The 22,842-nt window shown below is 41.5% G+C and overlaps 1 protein-coding gene across 1 annotated transcript in view; it reads left to right on the top strand.

Annotated features, from left to right (window-relative positions):
- IFNAR2 (interferon alpha and beta receptor subunit 2) overlaps positions 1 to 22,842 on the top strand; it is a 255,966-nt gene that overhangs the window by 70,524 nt on the left and 162,600 nt on the right. The window contains exon 2 of the mRNA XM_053705967.1: positions 12,602 to 12,761. Coding sequence (XP_053561942.1) covers positions 12,710 to 12,761 — 52 coding nt within the window. The 5' untranslated portion in view covers positions 12,602 to 12,709. The remainder of the gene's footprint in view (positions 1 to 12,601; positions 12,762 to 22,842) is intronic.

Raw genomic sequence — 22,842 nt, 5'->3', positions numbered from 1 at the left:
ATATCCCAGAAGTAATGGATGATCCGTGGACTGGATACACTACAAGAGAAATAAATTTATCAGGTAAGCATAAATTATGTTTCTTTCATGTAATTAGCAAGAGTCCATGAGCTAGTGGCGTATGGGATATACATTCCTACCAGGAGGGGCAAAGTTTCCCAAACCTCAAAATGCCTATAAATACACCCCTCACCACATCCACAATTCAGTTTTACAAACTTTGCCTCCTATGGAGGTGGTGAAGTAAGTTTGTGCTAGATTCTACGTTGATATGCGCTCCGCAGCAAGTTGGAGCCCGGTTTTCCTCTCAGCGTGCAGTGAATGTCAGAGGGATGTGAGGAGAGTATTGCCTATTTGAATGCAGTGATCTCCTTCTACGGGGTCTATTTCATAGGTTCTCTGTTATCGGTCGTAGAGATTCATCTCTTACCTCCCTTTTCAGATCGACGATATACTCTTATTTATATACCATTACCTCTGCTGATTTTCGTTTCAGTACTGGTTTGGCTTTCTACAAACATGTAGATGAGTGTCCTGGGGTAAGTAAATCTTATTTTCTGTGACACTCTAAGCTATGGTTGGGCACTTTATTTATAAAGTTCTAAATATATGTATTCAAACATTTATTTGCCTTGACTCAGGATGTTCAACATTCCTTATTTTCAGACAGTCAGTTTCATATTTGGGATAATGCATTTGAATCAATTTTTTTCTTATTTTAAAATTTGACTCTTTTTTCCCTGTGGGCTTTTAGGCTTGCGGGGGCTGAAAATGCTTCATTTTATTGCGTCATTCTTGGCGCTGACTTTTTTGGCGCAAAAAATCTTTTCTGTTTCCGGCGTCATGCGTGTCGCCGGAAGTTGCGTCATTTTTTGACGTCCTTTTGCGCCAAAAATGTCGGCGTTCCGGATGTGGCGTCATTTTTGGCGCCAAAAAGCATTTAGGCGCCAAATAATGTGGGCGTCTTATTTGGCGCCAAAAAATATGGGCGTCGCTTTTGTCTCCACATTATTTCAGTCTCATTTTTTCTTTGCTTCTGGTTACTAGAAGCTTGTTTATTGGCATTTTTTTTCCCATTCCTGAAACTGTCATTTAAGGAATTTGATCAATTTTGCTTTATATGTTGTTTTTTCTCTTACATATTGCAAGATGTCTCACGTTGCATCTGAGTCAGAAGATACTTCAGGAAAATCGCTGTCTAGTGCTGGAACTACCAAAGCTAAGTGTATCTGCTGTAAACTTTTGGTAGCTATTCCTCCGGCTGTTGTTTGTATTAATTGTCATGACAAACTTGTTAAAGCAGATAATATTTCCTTTAGTAATGTACCATTGCCTGTTGCAGTTCCTTCAACATCTAAGGTGCAGAATGTTCCTGATAACATAAGAGATTTTGTTTCTGAATCCATCAAGAAGGCTATGTCTGTTATTTCTCCTTCTAGTAAACATAAAAAATCTTTTAAAACTTCTTTCTCTACAGATGAATTTTTAAATGAACATCATCATTCTGATTCTGATGACTCTTCTGGTTCAGAGGATTCTGTCTCAGAGATTGATGCTGATAAATCTTCATATTTATTTAAAATGGAATTTATTCGTTCTTTACTTAAAGAAGTACTAATTGCTTTAGAAATAGAGGATTCTGGTCCTCTTGATACTAATTCTAAACGTTTAGATAAGGTATTTAAATCTCCTGTGGTTATTCCAGAAGTTTTTCCTGTTCCTAATGCTATTTCTGAAGTAATTTCCAGAGAATGGGATACATTGGGTAATTCATTTACTCCTTCTAAACGTTTTAAGCAATTATATCCTGTGCCGTCTGACAGATTAGAATTTTGGGACAAAATCCCTAAAGTCGATGGGGCTATTTCTACCCTTGCTAAACGTACTACTATTCCTACGTCGGATGGTACTTCGTTTAAAGATCCTTTAGATAGGAAAATTGAATCCTTTCTAAGAAAAGCTTATCTGTGTTCAGGTAATCTTCTTAGACCTGCTATATCATTGGCTGATGTTGCTGCAGCTTCAACTTTTTGGTTGGAGACTTTAGCGCAACAAGTAACAGATCATGATTCTCATAATATTATTATTCTTCTTCAGCATGCTAATAATTTTATCTGTGATGCCATCTTTGATATTATCAGAGTTGATGTCAGGTTTATGTCTCTAGCTATTCTAGCTAGAAGAGCTTTATGGCTTAAAACTTGGAATGCTGATATGGCTTCTAAATCAACTCTACTTTCCATTTCTTTCCAGGGTAACAAATTATTTGGTTCTCAGTTGGATTCTATTATCTCAACTGTTACTGGTGGGAAAGGAACTTTTTTACCACAGGATAAAAAATCTAAGGGTAAAAACAGGGCTAATAATCGTTTTCGTTCCTTTCGTTTCAACAAAGAACAAAAGCCTGATCCTTCATCCTCAGGAGCAGTTTCAGTTTGGAAACCATCTCCAGTCTGGAATAAATCCAAGCCTTCTAGAAAGGCAAAGCCTGCTTCTAAGTCCACATGAAGGTGCGGCCCTCATTCCAGCTCAGCTGGTAGGGGGCAGGTTTCGTTTTTTCAAAGAAATTTGGATCAATTCTGTTCACAATCTTTGGATTCAGAACATTGTTTCAGAAGGGTACAGAATTGGTTTCAAGATGAGACCTCCTGCAAAGAGATTTTTTCTTTCCCGTGTCCCAGTAAATCCAGTGAAAGCTCAAGCATTTCTGAATTGTGTTTCAGATCTAGAGTTGACTGGAGTAATTATGCCAGTTCCAGTTCTGGAACAGGGGATGGGGTTTTATTCAAATCTCTTCATTGTACCAAAGAAGGAGAATTCCTTCAGACCAGTTCTGGATCTAAAAATATTGAATCGTTATGTAAGGATACCAACATTCAAAATGGTAACTGTAAGGACTATCTTGCCTTTTGTTCAGCAAGGGCATTATATGTCCACAATAGATTTACAGGATGCATATCTGCATATTCCGATTCATCCAGATCATTATCAATTCCTGAGATTCTCTTTTCTGGACAAGCATTACCAGTTTGTGGCTCTGCCGTTTGGCCTAGCTACAGCTCCAAGAATTTTTACAAAGTTTCTCGGTGCCCTTCTGTCTGTAATCAGAGAACAGGGTATTGTGGTATTTCCTTATTTGGACGATATCTTGGTACTTGCTCAGTCTGTACATTTAGCAGAATCTCATACGAATCGACTTGTGTTGTTTCTTCAAGATCATGGTTGGAAGATCAATTCACCAAAAAGTTCATTGATTCCTCAGACAAGGGTAACCTTTCTGGGTTTCCAGATAGATTCAGTGTCCATGACTCTGTCTTTAACAGACAAGAGACGTCTAAAATTGATTTCGGCTTGTCGAAACCTTCAGTCACAATCATTCCCTTCGGTAGCCTTATGCATGGAAATTCTAGGTCTTATGACTGCTGCATCGGACGCGATCCCCTTTGCTCGTTTTCACATGCGACCTCTTCAGCTCTGTATGCTGAATCAATGGTGCAAGGATTACACAAAGATATCTCAATTAATATCTTTAAAACCGATTGTACGACACTCTAACGTGGTGGACAGATCACCATCGTTTGATTCAGGGGGCTTCTTTTGTGCTTCCGACCTGGACTGTAATTTCAACAGATGCAAGTCTCACAGGTTGGGGAGCTGTGTGGGGATCTCTGACAGCACAAGGAGTTTGGGAATCTCAGGAGGTGAGATTACCGATCAATATTTTGGAACTCCGTGCAATTTTCAGAGCTCTTCAGTTTTGGCCTCTTCTGAAGAGAGAATCGTTCATTTGTTTTCAGACAGACAATGTCACTACTGTGGCATACATCAATCATCAAGGAGGGACTCACAGTCCTCTGGCTATGAAAGAAGTATCTCGAATTCTGGTATGGGCGGAATCCAGCTCCTGTCTAATATCTGCGGTTCATATCCCAGGTATAGACAATTGGGAAGCGGATTATCTCAGTCGCCAAACTTGGATCCGGGCGAATGGTCTCTTCACCCAGAGATATTTCTTCAGATTGTTCAAATGTGGGAGCTTCCAGAAATAGATCTGATGGCGTCTCATCTAAACAAGAAACTTCCCAGGTATCTGTCCAGATCCCGGGATCCTCAGGCGGAAGCAGTGGATGCATTATCACTTCCTTGGAAGTATCATCCTGCTTATATCTTTCCGCCTCTAGTTCTTCTTCCAAGAGTAATCTCCAAGATTCTGAAGGAATGCTCGTTTGTTCTGCTGGTAGCTCCGGCATGGCCTCACAGGTTTTGGTATGCGGATCTTGTCCGGATGGCCTCTTGCCATCCGTGGACTCTTCCGCTACGACCAGACCTTCTGTCGCAAGGTCCTTTTTTTCCATCAGGATCTCAAATCCTTAAATTTAAAGGTATGGAGATTGAACGCTTGATTCTTGGTCAAAGAGGTTTCTCTGACTCTGTGATTAATACTATGTTACAGGCTCGTAAATCTGTATCCAGAGAGATATATTATAGAGTCTGGAAGACTTATATTTCTTGGTGTCTTTCTCATCATTTTTCTTGGCATTCTTTTAGAATTCCGAGAATTTTACAGTTTCTTCAGGATGGTTTAGATAAAGGTTTATCCTCAAGTTCTTTGAAAGGACAAATCTCTGCTCTTTCTGTTCTTTTTCACAGAAAGATTGCTAATCTTCCTGATATTCATTGTTTTGTACAAGCTTTGGTTCGTATAAAACCTGTCATTAAGTCAATTTCTCCTCCTTGGAGTTTGAATTTGGTTCTGGGGGCTCTTCAAGCTCCTCCGTTTGAACCTATGCATTCATTGGACATTAAATTACTTTCTTGGAAAGTTTTGTTCCTTTTGGCAATCTCTTCTGCCAGAAGAGTTTCTGAATTATCTGCTCTTTCTTGTGAGTCTCCTTTTCTGATTTTTCATCAGGATAAGGCAGTGTTGCGAACTTCTTTTGAATTTTTACCTAAAGTTGTTAATTCTAACAACATTAGTTAGTAGAGAAATTGTGGTTCCTTCATTATGTCCTAATCCTAAGAATTCTAAGGAGAAATCATTGCATTCTTTGGATGTTGTTAGAGCTTTGAAATATTATGTTGAAGCTACTAAGTCTTTCCGAAAGACTTCTATTTTATTTGTTATCTTTTCCGGTTCTAGAAAAGGCCAGAAAGCTTCTGCCATTTCTTTGGCATCTTGGTTGAAATCTTTAATTCATCTTGCCTATGTTGAGTCGGGTAAAACTCTGCCTCAATGGATTACAGCTCATTCTACTAGGTCAGTTTCTACTTCCTGGGCGTTTAGGAATGAAGCTTCGATTGATCAGATTTCCAAAGCAGCAACTTGGTCCTCTTTGCATACTTTTACTAAATTCTACCATTTTGATGTATTTTCTTCTTCTGAAGCAGTTTTTGGTAGAACAGTACTTCAGGCAGCGGTTTCAGTTTGAATCTTCTGCTTATGTTTTTCATTAAACTTTATTTTGGGTGTGGATTATTTTCAGCAGGAATTGGCTGTCTTTATTTCTCCAACATAGGTGTGTCCGGTCCACGGCGTCATCCTTACTTGTGGGATATTCTCTTCCCCAACAGGAAATGGCAAAGAGCCCAGCAAAGCTGGTCACATGATCCCTCCTAGGCTCCGCCTACCCCAGTCATTCTCTTTGCCGTTGTACAGGCAACATCTCCACGGAGATGGCTTAGAGTTTTTTAGTGTTTAACTGTAGTTTTTATTATTCAATCAAGAGTTTGTTATTTTGAAATAGTGCTGGTATGTACTATTTACTCAGAAACAGAAAAGAGATGAAGATTTCTGTTTGTATGAGGAAAATGATTTTAGCAACCGTCACTAAAATCCATGGCTGTTCCACACAGGACTGTTGAGAGCAATTAACTTCAGTTGGGGGAACAGTGAGCAGTCTCTTGCTGCTTGAGGTATGACACATTCTAACAAGACGATGTAATGCTGGAAGCTGTCATTTTCCCTATGGGATCCGGTAAGCCATGTTTATTACGATCGTAAATAAGGGCTTCACAAGGGCTTATTAAGACTGTAGACTTTTTCTGGGCTAAATCGATTCATTATTAACACATATTTAGCCTTGAGGAATCATTTTATTTGGGTATTTGGATATAATAATATCGGCAGGCACTGTTTTAGACACCTTATTCTTTAGGGGCTTTCCCAAAGCATAGGCAGAGCCTCATTTTCGCGCCGGTGTTGCGCACTTGTTTTTGAGAGGCATGGCATGCAGTCGCATGTGAGAGGAGCTCTGATACTAGAAAAGACTTTCTGAAGGCGTCATTTGGTATCGTATTCCCCTTTGGGCTTGGTTGGGTCTCAGCAAAGCAGATACCAGGGACTGTAAAGGGGTTAAAGTTCAAAACGGCTCCGGTTCCGTTATTTTAAGGGTTAAAGCTTCCAAATTTGGTGTGCAATACTTTTAAGGCTTTAAGACACTGTGGTGAAAATTTGGTGAATTTTGAACAATTCCTTCATGTTTTTTCGCAATTGCAGTAATAAAGTGTGTTCAGTTTAAAATTTAAAGTGACAGTAACGGTTTTATTTTAAAACGTTTTTTGTACTTTGTTATCAAGTTTATGCCTGTTTAACATGTCTGAACTACCAGATAGACTGTGTTCTGAATGTGGGGAAGCCAGAATTCCTATTCATTTAAATAAATGTGATTTATGTGACAATGACAATGATGCCCAAGATGATTCCTCAAGTGAGGGGAGTAAGCATGGTACTGCATCATTCCCTCCTTCGTCTACACGAGTCTTGCCCACTCAGGAGGCCCCTAGTACATCTAGCGCGCCAATACTCCTTACTATGCAACAATTAACGGCTGTAATGGATAATTCTGTCAAAAACATTTTAGCCAAAATGAACACTTATCAGCGTAAGCGCGACTGCTCTGTTTTAGATACTGAAGAGCATGGCGACGCTGATAATAATGTTTCTGAAGGGCCCCTAACCCAGTCTGATGGGGCCAGGGAGGTTTTGTCTGAGGGAGAAATTACTGATTCAGGGAACATTTCTCAACAAGCTGAACCTGATGTGATTACATTTAAATTTAAGTTGGAACATCTCCGCATTCTGCTTAAGGAGGTATTATCCACTCTGGATGATTGTGACAAGTTGGTCATCCCAGAGAAACTATGTAAAATGGACAAGTTCCTAGAGGTGCCGGGGCTCCCAGAAGCTTTTCCTATACCCAAGCGGGTGGCGGACATTGTTAATAAAGAATGGGAAAGGCCCGGTATTCCTTTCGTCCCTCCCCCCATATTTAAAAAATTGTTTCCTATGGTCGACCCCAGAAAGGACTTATGGCAGACAGTCCCCAAGGTCGAGGGAGCGGTTTCCACTTTAAACAAATGCACCACTATACCCATAGAGGATAGTTGTGCTTTCAAAGATCCTATGGATAAAAAATTAGAAGGTTTGCTTAAAAAGATGTTTGTTCAGCAGGGTTACCTTCTACAACCAATTTCATGCGTTGTCCCTGTCGCTACAGCCGCATGTTTCTGGTTCGATGAGCTGATAAAGGCGGTCGATAGTGATTCTCCTCCTTATGAGGAGATTATGGACAGAATCAATGCTCTCAAATTGGCTAATTCTTTTACCCTAGACGCCACTTTGCAATTGGCTAGGTTAGCGGCTAAGAATTCTGGGTTTGCTATTGTGGCGCGCAGAGCGCTTTGGTTGAAATCTTGGTCGGCTGATGCGTCTTCCAAGAACAAGCTACTTAACATTCCTTTCAAGGGGAAAACGCTGTTTGGCCCTGACTTGAAAGAGATTATCTCTGATATCACTGGGGGTAAGGGCCACGCCCTTCCTCAGGATCGGCCTTTCAAGGCAAAAAATAAACCTAATTTTCGTCCCTTTCATAGAAACGGACCAGCCCAAGGTGCTACGTCCTCTAAGCAAGAGGGTAATACTTCTCAAGCCAAGCCAGCTTGGAGACCAATGCAAGGCTGGAACAAGGGAAAGCAGGCCAAGAAACCTGCCACTGCTACCAAGACAGCATGAAATGTTGGCCCCCGATCCGGGACCGGATCTGGTGGGGGGCAGACTCTCTCTCTTCGCTCAGGCTTGGGCAAGAGATGTTCTGGATCCTTGGGCGCTAGAAATAGTCTCCCAAGGTTATCTTCTGGAATTCAAGGGGCTTCCCCCAAGGGGGAGGTTCCACAGGTCTCAGTTGTCTTCAGACCACATAAAAAGACAGGCATTCTTACATTGTGTAGAAGACCTGTTAAAAATGGGAGTGATTCATCCTGTTCCATTAAGAGAACAAGGGATGGGGTTCTACTCCAATCTGTTCATAGTTCCCAAAAAAGAGGGAACGTTCAGACCAATCTTAGATCTCAAGATTTTAAACAAGTTTCTCAAGGTTCCATCGTTCAAGATGGAAACCATTCGAACTATTCTTCCTTCCATCCAGGAAGGTCAATTCATGACCACGGTGGATTTAAAGGATGCGTATCTACATATTCCTATCCACAAGGAACATCATCGGTTCCTAAGGTTCGCATTCCTGGACAAGCATTACCAGTTTGTGGCGCTTCCTTTCGGATTAGCCACTGCTCCAAGGATTTTCACAAAGGTACTAGGGTCCCTTCTAGCTGTGCTAAGACCAAGGGGCATTGCTGTAGTACCTTACTTGGACGACATTCTGATTCAAGCGTCGTCCCTTCCTCAAGCAAAGGCTCACACGGACATAGTCCTGGCCTTTCTCAGATCTCACGGATGGAAAGTGAACGTGGAAAAGAGTTCTCTATCTCCGTCAACAAGGGTTCCCTTCTTGGGAACAATAATAGACTCCTTAGAAATGAGGATATTTCTGACAGAGGCCAGAAAAACAAAGCTTCTAGACTCTTGTCGGATACTTCATTCCGTTCCTCTTCCTTCCATAGCTCAGTGCATGGAAGTGATGGGGTTGATGGTAGCGGCAATGGACATAGTTCCTTTTGCGCGCATTCATCTAAGACCATTACAACTGTGCATGCTCAGTCAGTGGAATGGGGATTATACAGACTTGTCTCCGAAGATACAAGTAAATCAGAGGACCAGAGACTCACTCCGTTGGTGGCTGTCCCTGGACAACCTGTCACAAGGGATGACATTCCGCAGACCAGAGTGGGTCATTGTCACGACCGACGCCAGTCTGATGGGCTGGGGCGCGGTCTGGGGATCCCTGAAAGCTCAGGGTCTTTGGTCTCGGGAAGAATCTCTTCTACCGATAAATATTCTGGAACTGAGAGCGATATTCAATGCTCTCAAGGCTTGGCCTCAGCTAGCGAGGGCCAAGTTCATACGGTTTCAGACAACATGACAACTGTTGCGTACATCAACCATCAGGGGGGAACAAGGAGTTCCCTAGCGATGGAAGAAGTGACCAAAATCATTCTATGGGCGGAGTCTCACTCCTGCCACCTGTCCGCTATCCACATCCCAGGAGTGGAAAATTGGGAAGCGGATTTTCTGAGTCGTCAGACATTGCATCCGGGGGAGTGGGAACTCCATCCGGAAATCTTTGCCCAAGTCACTCAGCTGTGGGGCATTCCAGACATGGATCTGATGGCCTCTCGTCAGAACTTCAAAGTTCCTTGCTACGGGTCCAGATCCAGGGATCCCAAGGCGGCTCTAGTGGATGCACTAGTAGCACCTTGGACCTTCAAACTAGCTTATGTGTTCCCGCCGTTTCCTCTCATCCCCAGGCTGGTAGCCAGGATCAATCAGGAGAGGGCGTCGGTGATCTTGATAGCTCCTGCGTGGCCACGCAGGACTTGGTATGCAGATCTGGTAAATATGTCATCGGCTCCACCTTGGAAGCTACCTTTGAGACGAGACCTTCTTGTTCAGGGTCCGTTCGAACATCCGAACCTGGTTTCACTCCAGCTGACTGCTTGGAGATTGAACGCTTGATCTTATCGAAGCGAGGGTTCTCAGATTCTGTTATCGATACTCTTGTTCAGGCCAGAAAGCCTGTAACTAGAAAGATTTACCACAAAATTTGGAAAAAATATATCTGTTGGTGTGAATCTAAAGGATTCCCTTGGGACAAGGTTAAGATTCCTAAGATTCTATCCTTCCTTCAAGAAGGATTGGAAAAAGGATTATCTGCAAGTTCCCTGAAGGGACAGATTTCTGCCTTGTCTGTGTTACTTCACAAAAAGCTGGCAGCTGTGCCAGATGTTCAAGCCTTTGTTCAGGCTCTGGTTAGAATTAAGCCTGTTTACAAACCTTTGACTCCTCCTTGGAGTCTCAATTTAGTTCTTTCAGTTCTTCAGGGGGTTCCGTTTGAACCCTTACATTCCGTTGATATTAAGTTATTATCTTGGAAAGTTTTGTTTTTAGTTGCAATTTCTTCTGCTAGAAGAGTTTCAGAATTATCTGCTCTGCAGTGTTCTCCTCCTTATCTGGTGTTCCATGCAGATAAGGTGGTTTTACGTACTAAACCTGGGTTTCTTCCTAAAGTTGTTTCTAACAAAAACATTAACCAGGAGATTATCGTACCTTCTCTGTGTCCGAAACCAGTTTCAAAGAAGGAACGTTTGTTGCACAATTTGGATGTTGTTCGCGCTCTAAAATTCTATTTAGATGCTACAAAGGATTTTAGACAAACATCTTCCTTGTTTGTTGTTTATTCCGGTAAAAGGAGAGGTCAAAAAGCAACTTCTACCTCTCTCTCTTTTTGGATTAAAAGCATCATCAGATTGGCTTACGAGACTGCCGGACGGCAGCCTCCCGAAAGAATCACAGCTCATTCCACTAGGGCTGTGGCTTCCACATGGGCCTTCAAGAACGAGGCTTCTGTTGATCAGATATGTAGGGCAGCGACTTGGTCTTCACTGCACACTTTTACCAAATTTTACAAGTTTGATACTTTTGCTTCTTCTGAGGCTATTTTTGGGAGAAAGGTTTTGCAAACCGTGGTGCCTTCCATTTAGGTGACCTGATTTGCTCCCTCCCTTCATCCGTGTCCTAAAGCTTTGGTATTGGTTCCCACAAGTAAGGATGACGCCGTGGACCGGACACACCTATGTTGGAGAAAACAGAATTTATGTTTACCTGATAAATTACTTTCTCCAACGGTGTGTCCGGTCCACGGCCCGCCCTGGTTTTTTTAATCGGGTCTGATGATTTATTTTCTTTAACTACAGTCACCACGGTACCATATGGTTTCTCCTATGCAAATTTTCCTCCTTAACGTCGGTCGAATGACTGGGGTAGGCGGAGCCTAGGAGGGATCATGTGACCAGCTTTGCTGGGCTCTTTGCCATTTCCTGTTGGGGAAGAGAATATCCCACAAGTAAGGATGACGCCGTGGACCGGACACACCGTTGGAGAAAGTAATTTATCAGGTAAACATAAATTCTGTTTTTATCCCTCCCTCTCTAGTGACTCTTGCGTGGAAAGATCCACATCTTGGGTAATCATTATCCCATACGTCACTAGCTCATGGACTCTTGCTAATTACATGAAAGAAAACATAATTTATGTAAGAACTTACCTGATAAATTCATTTCTTTCATATTAGCAAGAGTCCATGAGGCCCGCCCTTTTTTTGGGGTGGTTATGATTTTTGTATAAAGCACAATTATTCCAATTCCTTATTTTATATGCTTTGGCACTTTTTTTTATCACCCCACTTCTTGGCTATTCGTTAAACTGAATTGTGGGTGTGGTGAGGGGTGTATTTATAGGCATTTTGAGGTTTGGGAAACTTTGCCCCTCCTGGTAGGAATGTATATCCCATACGTCACTAGCTCATGGACTCTTGCTAATATGAAAGAAATGAATTTATCAGGTAAGTTCTTACATAAATTATGTTTTTTTTCATTATTTGGCTTTAACTGATAACTGCAAATAAATGAATAAATGCGTTTTATACTAACTGTATGACCTTGGCACCTTGGCTAGTCTTGTAGTTTGCTGACTAAAGCCCAGGCTCCTCCAAATAAGGCAAATGGCGGGGGAGTTTTCCTATTGAAAAATAATTGCAGTAAAAAGGAGATTAATTTTTTTTTTATGAACGTTAGGACTTGGCTGATTATTCTATTACAACACAACAGAAATGTCTTGTAATTTCAAGGTGTTTACGGCCCCTTTTTAATGGGTAACCCACACTTATTTGCACTAATTGTTCAATGAATGCAAACATGATTTACATATCACATCATAATTTGGTCTAAACTGAAATTAACCAGTTCATTTGATAAATATGGGTATATAACAAATACAAATGAATCCTGCATTATCTATATACAATCTTACACCTCAATCAATATATTCATTTACAGAGTTGTAGATCATTACAATAAAAAAGTGCATTTTAGTCTTATATATGTGTTGTACAAAAAGATATTGAAAGGGATATGGTATAAAAAAAAGCAGTTATAAAAGGGTTAATACGTGACTTTTAAGGTGTGTAACAGAAAGTTAAGAGAGCAACTATTTTATTTTCCTTTAATAGATATATTTTACATGGTAAAGCTACATTTTGTATGATGTAGTAGTGGGGATTTCCCTTTGTCAGTATACAGATGTGGTAATGTTTCACAATGAACCTTTTTCCGATCTGGAACAGTAATAGCATTTTGTGTTTCCCTTTGGCAGGGTGCTGCATGTGTCAGTGAGCCATGTCAACAAGGCGCTGCGCCTGTGTGCGGATTGTTCTCATGAGACTGAAGCCTGATACTTTCCTGGGCAAAATAAACAAGTAGCATGTTGCAGCTACATGCAGCTCTGCTGCAAATTTGTCATCTGATATTGATGGGTATGTGGTTTTTTCTTTTATTTTATATATATATATATATCTGTTCATTATATATTCGATAAATTGTCTAAAACGTGTTAATACTGCCAGCTGTTGCTAAGAGATTAAAAGGAACTTTGCTATTTCGTCACACCGCAGATCTGAGTTGTGTAATGTGTAGTACTTTTAAATTCACACATTCTTTTATACATTTAGGACTTTAAAGTTGACGATCCATGTGATATTCTACCCACCTGTTTGTTTGTGTATTAAAGCATGAATTTAAAGGGACGTATTGCTCAGCATGTTTTATATGTTAAGTTTAAAGCTATTTAAAGTTAATGCATTGTTATTGTTCACTGGTACAACTCCCTCAAAAACACACTGTAATACATTTTGAAATATTGTTTTTGTATTAAAAAAAAAAAATGGATCAGGAGGGCAACACAAAACAGAGGCGTGCGCCTCATGTGTAGATAAAAAGTGCCACCAGCGAGAAAACATCAAAAGATGCCAAATGGGTACTCGCGTGTAGCAATAGCACCCTTGTGTGCTGGTAGTAGCAGGCTGATAACTCAGGGTGTATCAGCTAACCCTTGTCCTGTCTTCAGACTGGAAAACAGGATGCGAATTCCAAGACAGTAGGCCCCAGGATGCAGTTCCAACGGATAATAAGGTGCTTGCACTTAGCTTTTGTTGAAAATGGTTTATTTAAAAATCACATTAAAAACATCAAGCAATAAGTGGAGGGGGCATAGACATATAGCCCCCTGTATTCAACGTGATTCTCTGCTTCTAACGTTGCCGTTTCATCAAGCATAAAGCACCTTACGACATTCGAAACTAAAACCAATCAAATTAAATTACACCCCTTTGGGGACGTGGCATAACACCTGTGTTACTAATGAGTTCATACATAATTATACATGTCATATCAAACCCACAATACACAAATCAACATTTCTCCTGTTAAGTGTAGTCAGTCCACGGGTCATCCATTACTTATGGGATTATAACTCCTCCCTAACAGGAAGTGCAAGAGGACCACCCAATCAGAGCTGCTATATAGCTCCTCCCCTCTACGTCATATCCAGTCATTCTCTTGCACCTAACTAAAGATAGGACGTGTGAGAGGACTGTGGTGTGTTAAACTTAGTTTTTATTTCTTCAATCAAAAGTTTGTTATTTTAAACGGCACCGGAGTGTGTTGTTTGTTCTCAGGCAGCATTAGAAGAAGAATCTGCCTGAGTTTTCTATGATCTTAGCAGTCGTAACTAAGATCCACTTGCTGTTCTCTGCCATTCTGAGGAGTGAGGTAACTTCAGAACAGGGGATAGCAGGCAGGGCCCACCTGCAAGGAGGTATGTGCAGTAAATTATTTTCTAAGGAATGGAATTGACTGAGAAAATACTGCTAATACCGATGTAATGTAAGTGCAGCCTTAAATGCAGTAGTAGCGACTGGTATCAGGCTGATATGTATGTATGTATACTCTGAGGTATTTCTGGGGAATGGAATTTCACTAAGAAAATACTGTCAATATTAAAGTAATATTTGAGCCTGCACTGCAGTGAAAGCGACTAGCAGCAGGCTTATTAATAACACTTCATAATTTTCAATTTTTAAAACGTTTACTGGCATGTTAATCGTTTTTTCTGAGGTACTTGGTGATAAAACTTTATGGGCATGATTTTTACCACATGGCTGTCGTTTTTTTCTGCATAAAAACAGTTTACTGAGCTTCCCCACTGTTGTAATATGAGTGGGAGGGGCCTATTTTAGCCCTTTATTGCGCAGTAAAAATTTAGTCACAGTCTTCCTATTTCTTCCTCCATGATCCAGGACGTCTCTACAGAGCCCAGGGGTCTCCAAAACTAGTTTTGAGGGAGGTAATCAGTCACAGCAGACCTGTGACAGTGTGTTTGACTGTGATAAAAACGTTTATTATTTCAACTGTTATCCGTTTTGGGTATTAAGGGGTTAATAATCCTTTTGCTGGTGGGTGCAATCCTCTGCTAACTTTATACATTTTCTGTTAAAATTTGGTTGTTTTAACATATTTGGTTCATTGTTAATTCAACTGTGTCACATTTTTATGTTTCTTAAAGGCGCAGTAGCGTTTTTTATATAGCTTGTAAATTTATTTAAACGTTTTTTCCAAGCTTGCTAGTGTTATTGCTAGTCTGTTTAAACATGTCTGACACAGATGAATCTGTTTGTTCACTATGTTTAAAGGCCAATGTGGAGCCCAATAGAAATTTGTGCACTCAATGTATAGATGTTACTTTGAATAAAAGTCAAACTTTATATGTTAAAAAAATATCACCAGACAACGAGGGGGAAGTTATGCCGACTAACTCTCCTCACGTGTCAGTACCTTCGCCTCCCGCTCAGGAGGTGCGTGATCGTGTGGCGCCAAGTACATCAGGGCGGCCCATACAAATCACTTTGCAAGACATGGCTAATGTTATGACTGAAGTACTATCTAAATTACCAGAATTAAGAGGTAAACGCGATCACTCTGGGGTAAGAACAGAGTGCGCTGAAAATAGTAGAGCCATGTCTGATACTGCGTCACAATTTGCAGAACATGAGGACGGAGAACTTCATTCTGTGGGTGACGGATCTGATCCAAGTAAACTGGATTCAGAGATTTCAAATTTTAAATTTAAGCTTGAGAACCTCCGTGTATTACTAGGGGAGGTATTAGCGGCTCTGAATGATTGTAACACGGTTGCAATTCCAGAGAAAGTATGTAGGCTGGATAAATATTTTGCGGTACCGGCGTGTACTGACGTTTTTCCTATACCTAAAAGGCTTACAGAAACAAGGAGTGGGATAGACCCGGTGTGCCCTTTTCACCCCCTCCTATATTTAGAAAAATGTTTCCAATAGACGCCACCACACGGGACCTATGGCAGACGGTCCCTAAGGTGGAGGGAGCAGTTTCTACTCTGGCTAAGCGCACCACTATCCCGGTGGAGGATAGCTGTGCTTTTTCAGATCCAATGGATAAAAAGTTAGAGGGTTACCTTAAGAAAATGTTCGTTCAGCAAGGTTTTATATTACAACCCCTTGCATGCATCGCGCCTGTCACTGCTGCGGCGGCATTCTGGTTTGAGTCTCTGGAAGAGACCCTTAGCACAGCTCCATTGGATGAGATTATGAACAAGCTTAAAGCCCTTAAGCTAGCTAATTCATTTATTTCTGATGCCGTAGTACACTTAACCAAACTTACGGCTAAGAACTCCGGATTCGCCATTCAAGCGCGCAGAGCGCTGTGGCTTAAATCCTGGTCAGCTGATGTGACTTCTAAATCTAAATTGCTTAATATTCCTTTCAAAGGGCAGACATTATTCGGGCCCGGCTTGAAAGAAATTATCGCTGACATTACTGGAGGTAAGGGCCATGCCCTGCCTCAAGACAGGGCCAAACCAAAGGCTAAACAGTCTAATTTTCGTGCCTTTCGTAATTTCAAGGCAGGAGCAGCATCAACTTCCTCCGCTCCAAGACAGGAAGGAACTGTTGCTCGCTACAGACAGGGCTGGAAACCTAACCAGTCCTGGAACAAGGGCAAGCAGGCCAGAAAACCTGCTGCTGCCCCTAAGACAGCATGAAGTGAGGGCCCCCGATCCGGAAACGGATATAGTGGGGGGCAGACTTTCTCTCTTTGCCCAGGCTTGGGCAAGAGATGTCCAGGATCCCTGGGCGTTGGAAATCATATCTCAGGGATATCTTCTGGACTTCAAAGCTTCTCCTCCACAAGGGAGATTTCATCTTTCAAGGTTATCAGCAAACCAGATAAAGAAAGAGGCGTTTCTACGCTGTGTACAAGACCTCTTACTAATGGGAGTGATCCAACCAGTTCCGCGGTCGGAACACGGGCAAGGATTCTATTCAAATATGTTTGTGGTTCCCAAAAAAGAGGGAACCTTCAGACCAATCTTGGACTTAAAGATCCTGAACAAATTCCTAAGAGTTCCATCGTTCAAAATGGAAACTATTCGAACCATCTTACCCATGATCCAAGAGGGTCAGTACATGACCACAGTGGATTTAAAGGATGCCTACCTTCACATACCAATTCACAAGGATCATTACCGGTATCTAAGATTTGCCTTCCTAGACAGGCATTACCAGTTTGTAGCTCTTCCCTTCGGGTTAGCTACGGCTCCAAGAATCTTTACAAAGGTTCTGGGCTCTCTTCTGGCGGTACTAAGACCGTGAGGCATAGCGGTAGCTCCGTACCTAGACAACATTCTGATACAAGCGTCAAGTTTCCAAACTGCCAAGTCTCATACAGAGTTATTTCTGGCATTTCTAAGGTCGCATGGGTGGAAGGTGAACGTAGAAAAGAGTTCTCTATTGCCACTCACAAGAGTTCCCTTTCTAGGGACTCTTATAGATTCTGTAGAAATGAAAATTTACCTGACGGAAGACAGGTTATCAAAACTTCTAAATGCTTGCCGTCTCCTTCATTCCATTCAACACCCGTCAGTGGCTCAGTGCATGGAGGTAATCGGCTTAATGGTAGCAGCAATGGACATAGTACTATTTGCGCGCCTGCATCTCAGACCGCTGCAATTGTGCATGCTAAGTCAGTGGAATGGGGATTACTCAGATTTGTCCCCTCTGCTAAATCTGGATCAAGAGACCAGAGATTCTCTTCTATGGTGGCTTTCTCGGCCACATCTGTCCAAGGGGATGCCCTTCCGCAGGCCAGATTGGACGATTGTAACAACAGACGCCAGCCTTCTAGGTTGGGGCACAGTCTGGAATTCCCTGAAGGCTCAGGGATCATGGACTCAGGAGGAGAGACTCCTTCCAATAAACATTCTGGAATTAAGAGCAATTTTCAATGCTCTTCTGGCTTGGCCTCAGTTAGCAACTCTGAGGTTCATCAGGTTTCAGTCGGACAACATCACGACTGTGGCTTACATCAACCATCAAGGAGGAACAAGGAGTTCCCTAGCGATGATGGAAGTCTCAAAGATAATTCGCTGGGCAGAGTCTCACTCTTGCCACCTGTCAGCGATCCACATCCCAGGCGTGGAGAACTGGGAGGCGGATTTTCTAAGTCGCCAGACCTTTCATCCGGGGGAGTGGGAACTTCATCCGGAGGTGTTTGCCCAACTGCTTCATCATTGGGGCAAACCAGATCTGGATCTCATGGCGTCTCGCCAGAACGCCAAGCTTCCTAGTTACGGATCCAGGTCCAGGGTCCCGGGAGCGGTGCTGATAGATGCTCTAACAGCACCTTGGGTCTTCAACATGGCTTATGTGTTTCCACCTTTCCCGATGCTTCCTCGATTGATTGCCAGGATCAAACAGGAGAGAGCATCAGTGATTCTAATAGCGCCTGCATGGCCACGCAGGACCTGGTATGCAAATCTAGTGGACATGTCGTCCTGTCCACCATGGTCTCTGCCTCTGAGACAGGACCTTCTGATTCAGTGTCCTTTCAAGCATCCAAATCTAATTTCTCTGAGGCTGACTGCATGGAGATTGAACGCTTGATTCTATCAAAGCGTGGATTCTCGGAGTCAGTGATTGATACCTTAATACAGGCTAGGAAACCTGTTACCAGGAAAATTTACCATAAAATATGGCGTAAATACTTATATTGGTGCGAATCCAAGAGTTACTCATGGAGTAAGGTTAGGATTCCTAGGATATTGTCTTTTCTACAAGAGGGTTTAGAAAAGGGTTTATCTGCTAGTTCGTTAAAGGGACAGATTTCAGCTCTGTCTATCCTTTTACACAAACGTCTGGCAGAAGTTCCAGACGTTCAGGCTTTTTGTCAGGCTTTGGCTAGGATTAAGCCTGTGTTTAAGACTGTTGCTCCGCCGTGGAGCTTAAACTTAGTTCTTAACGTTCTGCAAGGTGTTCCGTTTGAACCCCTTCATTCCATCGATATCCAGCTGTTATCTTGGAAAGTTCTGTTTTTAATGGCTATTTTCTCGGCTCGAAGAGTCTCTGAGTTATCGGCCTTACATTGTGATTCTCCTTATCTGATTTTTCATTCAGACAAGGTAGTTCTGCGTACTAAACCTGGGTTCTTACCTAAGGTAGTCACTAACAAGAATATCAATCAAGAGATTGTTGTTCCATCATTGTGCCCTAACCCTTCTTCAAAGAAGGAACGACTTTTGCACAATCTGGACGTCGTCCGTGCCCTGAAATTTTATTTGCAGGCAACTAAAGATTTTCGTCAAACTTCTTCCCTGTTTGTCGTTTATTCTGGACAGAGGAGAGGTCAAAAAGCTTCGGCTACCTCTCTCTCTTTTTGGCTTCGTAGCATAATACGTTTAGCCTATGAGACTGCTGGACAGCAGCCTCCTGAAAGGATTACAGCTCATTCTACTAGAGCTGTGGCTTCCACTTGGGCCTTTAAGAATGAGGCCTCTGTTGAACAGATTTGCAAGGCTGCAACTTGGTCTTCACTTCACACTTTTTCAAAATTTTACAAATTTGACACTTTTGCTTCTTCGGAGGCTGTTTTTGGGAGAAAGGTTCTACAGGCAGTGGTTCCTTCCGTGTAAAGATCCTGCCTGTCCCTCCCGTCATCCGTGTACTTTTAGCTTTGGTATTGGTATCCCATAAGTAATGGATGACCCGTGGACTGACTACACTTAACAGGAGAAAATATAATTTATGCTTACCTGATAAATTCATTTCTCCTGTAGTGTAGTCAGTCCACGGCCCGCCCTGTTTTTACGGCAGGTCTAAATTTGAATTAAACTCCAGTCACCACTGCACCCTATAGTTTCTCCTTTCTCGTATGGTTTCGGTCGAATGACTGGATATGACGTAGAGGGGAGGAGCTATATAGCAGCTCTGATTGGGTGATCCTCTTGCACTTCCTGTTAGGGAGGAGTTATAATCCCATAAGTAATGGATGACCCGTGGACTGACTACACTACAGGAGAAATGAATTTATCAGGTAAGCATAAATTATATTATTAAACAGATATTTATGTGACCTTAGGGTAACAGTTCTTTTTGTACATAACCCCCATATATAAACACAGTATAAATCTAGTTTGTGTGTAGACACCGGGATCCAGCACAAGTTTTTTGTGAGTGTAAATCAATCAAAGCATCAGTAGTAAGAGTATGGAGGTTATGTCAAATTTTTTTTAACAGGTGGACACGCCCCTTTCTCCTCCCCTAATCCTGCCCCTTTTTGATATCTATTTGATATAAATTTGATATCAAATTAATATAAATTTTATATCAAATTTATATAATAAAAAAGGAAGTTTGATATAAATTTATATTATATTATATATTATATAAAAAAGGAATTTTGATAAGAGTTTAATATAAATTTGATATAAAATGTATATTAACCCCTTAACGACTCATGTGGTACAGGGTACGTCTTGCACAAACTGGTCTTTAAAGACCAGAGACGTACCTTGTACAACAGTAGGGGTTTAAAGCGGCTGGAAGCGATCCTGATCGCTTCCAGCTGCTTTCTGGTTATTGCAGTGATGCCTCGATATCGAGGCATCCTGCAATAACACCCCTTGGCCATCCGATGCAGAGAGCTCTCTGCACCGGAGATTGATGGCCGTTATCGTTGGTGGGTGGGAGCTGACGTGGGAGGCGGGTGGGCGGCCATCGATGTGCCCTATGACGTTGAGGGGGGGCGGGATCGTGGGTGGGATAGCCGGAGGCTCAGGGTGGAAATGGGTGGGAACGGCTACACTACAGAATTTTTTTTGAATAAAAGTGAGATAGAGTGGGGTAAAATTTAATTAAAAAAAAAGCATCTTAGGGATCTAGGAGGGGGTGGGGGGTTGGTCTTTGGGGGGGGGGAAGCTACACTACAGAAAAAATAAAAAATAAAATAAAAAAAAAAAGCATTTTTTTTAGTAAACTGGGTACTGGCAGACAGCTGCACGTACCCAAGATGGCTACTAATAAGGTAGAGGGGGAGGGTTAGAGAGCTGTTTGGGGGGGGGGGGTCAGGGAGGTTTGGGGCTAAGGGGGGATCCTACACATCAGCATATGTACATATGCTTAATATTTTTTTTGTTTTTTTTTAGTACTGGCAGACTTTCTGCCATTACTTAAGATGGCTGGGACAATTGTGGGGTGGGGGAGGGAAGAGAGCTGTTTGGGAGGGATCAGGGGGTATGATGTGTCAGGTGGGAGGCTGATCTCTACATTAAAGCTAAAATTAACCCTGCAAGCTCCCTACAAGCTACCTAATTAACCTCTTCACTGCTAGACATAATACACGTGTGATACGCAGCTGTATTTAGTGGCCTTCTAATTACCAAAAAGCAATGCCAAATCCATATATGTCTATTTGGATTGATGAACTGTATCCACCCTTGGTTAAAACCCATTCAAAAGGACTTTATCCTTTATGTTCACTTTATTTGTAATTCTAATATTTTATTCATTTATCGGCACATTTAATTTACCTTTATTTATACATAAGTATTTATATCTTATAGCATATTCAATTGGGTTTATCACTGGTATATATATACATATCGATTTATTTGGTTTGGCGCACCCTTTATTTTGTTGGTTAGCACAGCAGTTGTACTGTGTCTAAACCTCTCATTTTATGTCTATTTCTGAACAAAGGGGATCCCAGAGAAGCATTTACAAACATTTGTGCCATAATTGCACAAGCTGTTTGTAAATAATTTCAGTGAGAAACCTAAAGCTTGTAAAAAAGTGAACTCTTTTTTTTTATTTGATCACATTTGGCGGAGAAATGGTGGCATGAAATATACCAAGATGGGCCTAGATCAATACTTGGAGTTGTCTACTACACTTCACTAAAGCTAAAATTAACCCTAGAAGCTCCCTACATGCTCCCTAATTAACCCCTTCACTGCTGGGCATAATACACGTGTATTGCGCAGTGGCATTTAGCGGCCTTCTTATTACCAAAAAGCAACGCCAAAGCTATATATGTCTGCTATTTCTGAACAAAGGGGATCCCAGAGAAGCGTTTACAACCATTTATGCCATAATTGCACAAGTTGTTTGCAAATAATTTCAGTGAGAAACCTAAAGTTTGTGAAAAAGTGAACAATATTTTACCTTTTATCTCATTTGGCGGTGAAATGGTGGCATAAATATACCAAAATGGGCCTAGATCAATACTTTGGGATGTCTTCTAAAAAAAAACCCACAATATACATGTCAAGGGATATTCAGGGATTCCTGAAAGATATCGGTGTCCCAATGTAACTAGCGCTAATTTTGAGAAAAAAAAGTGGTGTGGAAATAGCAAAGTGCTACTTGTACTTATTGCCCTATAACTTGCAAAGAACATGTAAACATTGGGTATTTCTCTTGTTAAGTGTATCCAGTCCACGGATCATCCATTACTTATGGAATATATTCTCCTTCCCAAAAGGAAGCTGCAAGAGTCCACCCACAGCAAAGCTGCTATATAGCTCCTCCCCTAACTGCCATATTCAGTCATTCTCTTGCAAGCCTCAACATAGATAGGAGGTCGTGAGAGTCTGTGGTGCTTTCTACTTAGTTTATTCTTCAATCAAAAGTTTGTTATTTTTAAATGGCACCGGAGTGTGCTGTTTATCTCAGGCAGTATTTGGAAGAAGAATCTGCCTGCGTTTTTCTATGATCTTAGCAGACGTAACTAAGATCCATTTGCTGTTCTCACACATTCTGAGGAGTGAGGTACTTCAGAGGGGGAATGGCGTGCAGGTTTTCCTGCAGATAAGGTATGTGCAGTAAAATATTTTTCTAGGAATGGAATTGACTAAGAAAATACTGCTGATACCGAAGTAATGTAAGTAAAGCCTTAAATGCAGCGATAGCGACTGGTATCAGGCTTATTAATAGAGATACATACTCTTGTAAAAATGTGTTTTAAAACGTTTGCTGGCATGTTTAATCGTTTTTTTAACATATGTTTGGTGATAAAACTTATTGGGGCCTAAGTTTTTTCCACAATGGCTGACTTAAATTTTGCATAGAAACAGTTAACTGAAGCTTCCCACTGTTGGCTTGTGGCAGTTTGTTGTGTCTGTTTTAAAAAAGTCTGTCGTTTTTTTTTTTTTGTTTTGTTTTTTTTTTTTTGGATCTGTTTTTTGCATTAAGG

Source organism: Bombina bombina, chromosome 3 (genome assembly GCF_027579735.1).
Source record: "Bombina bombina isolate aBomBom1 chromosome 3, aBomBom1.pri, whole genome shotgun sequence".
Classification (NCBI taxonomy): domain Eukaryota; kingdom Metazoa; phylum Chordata; class Amphibia; order Anura; family Bombinatoridae; genus Bombina; species Bombina bombina.
The sequence above is the reverse complement of the archived record's forward strand: the minus strand, read 5'-3'. Positions and strand labels throughout refer to the sequence as shown.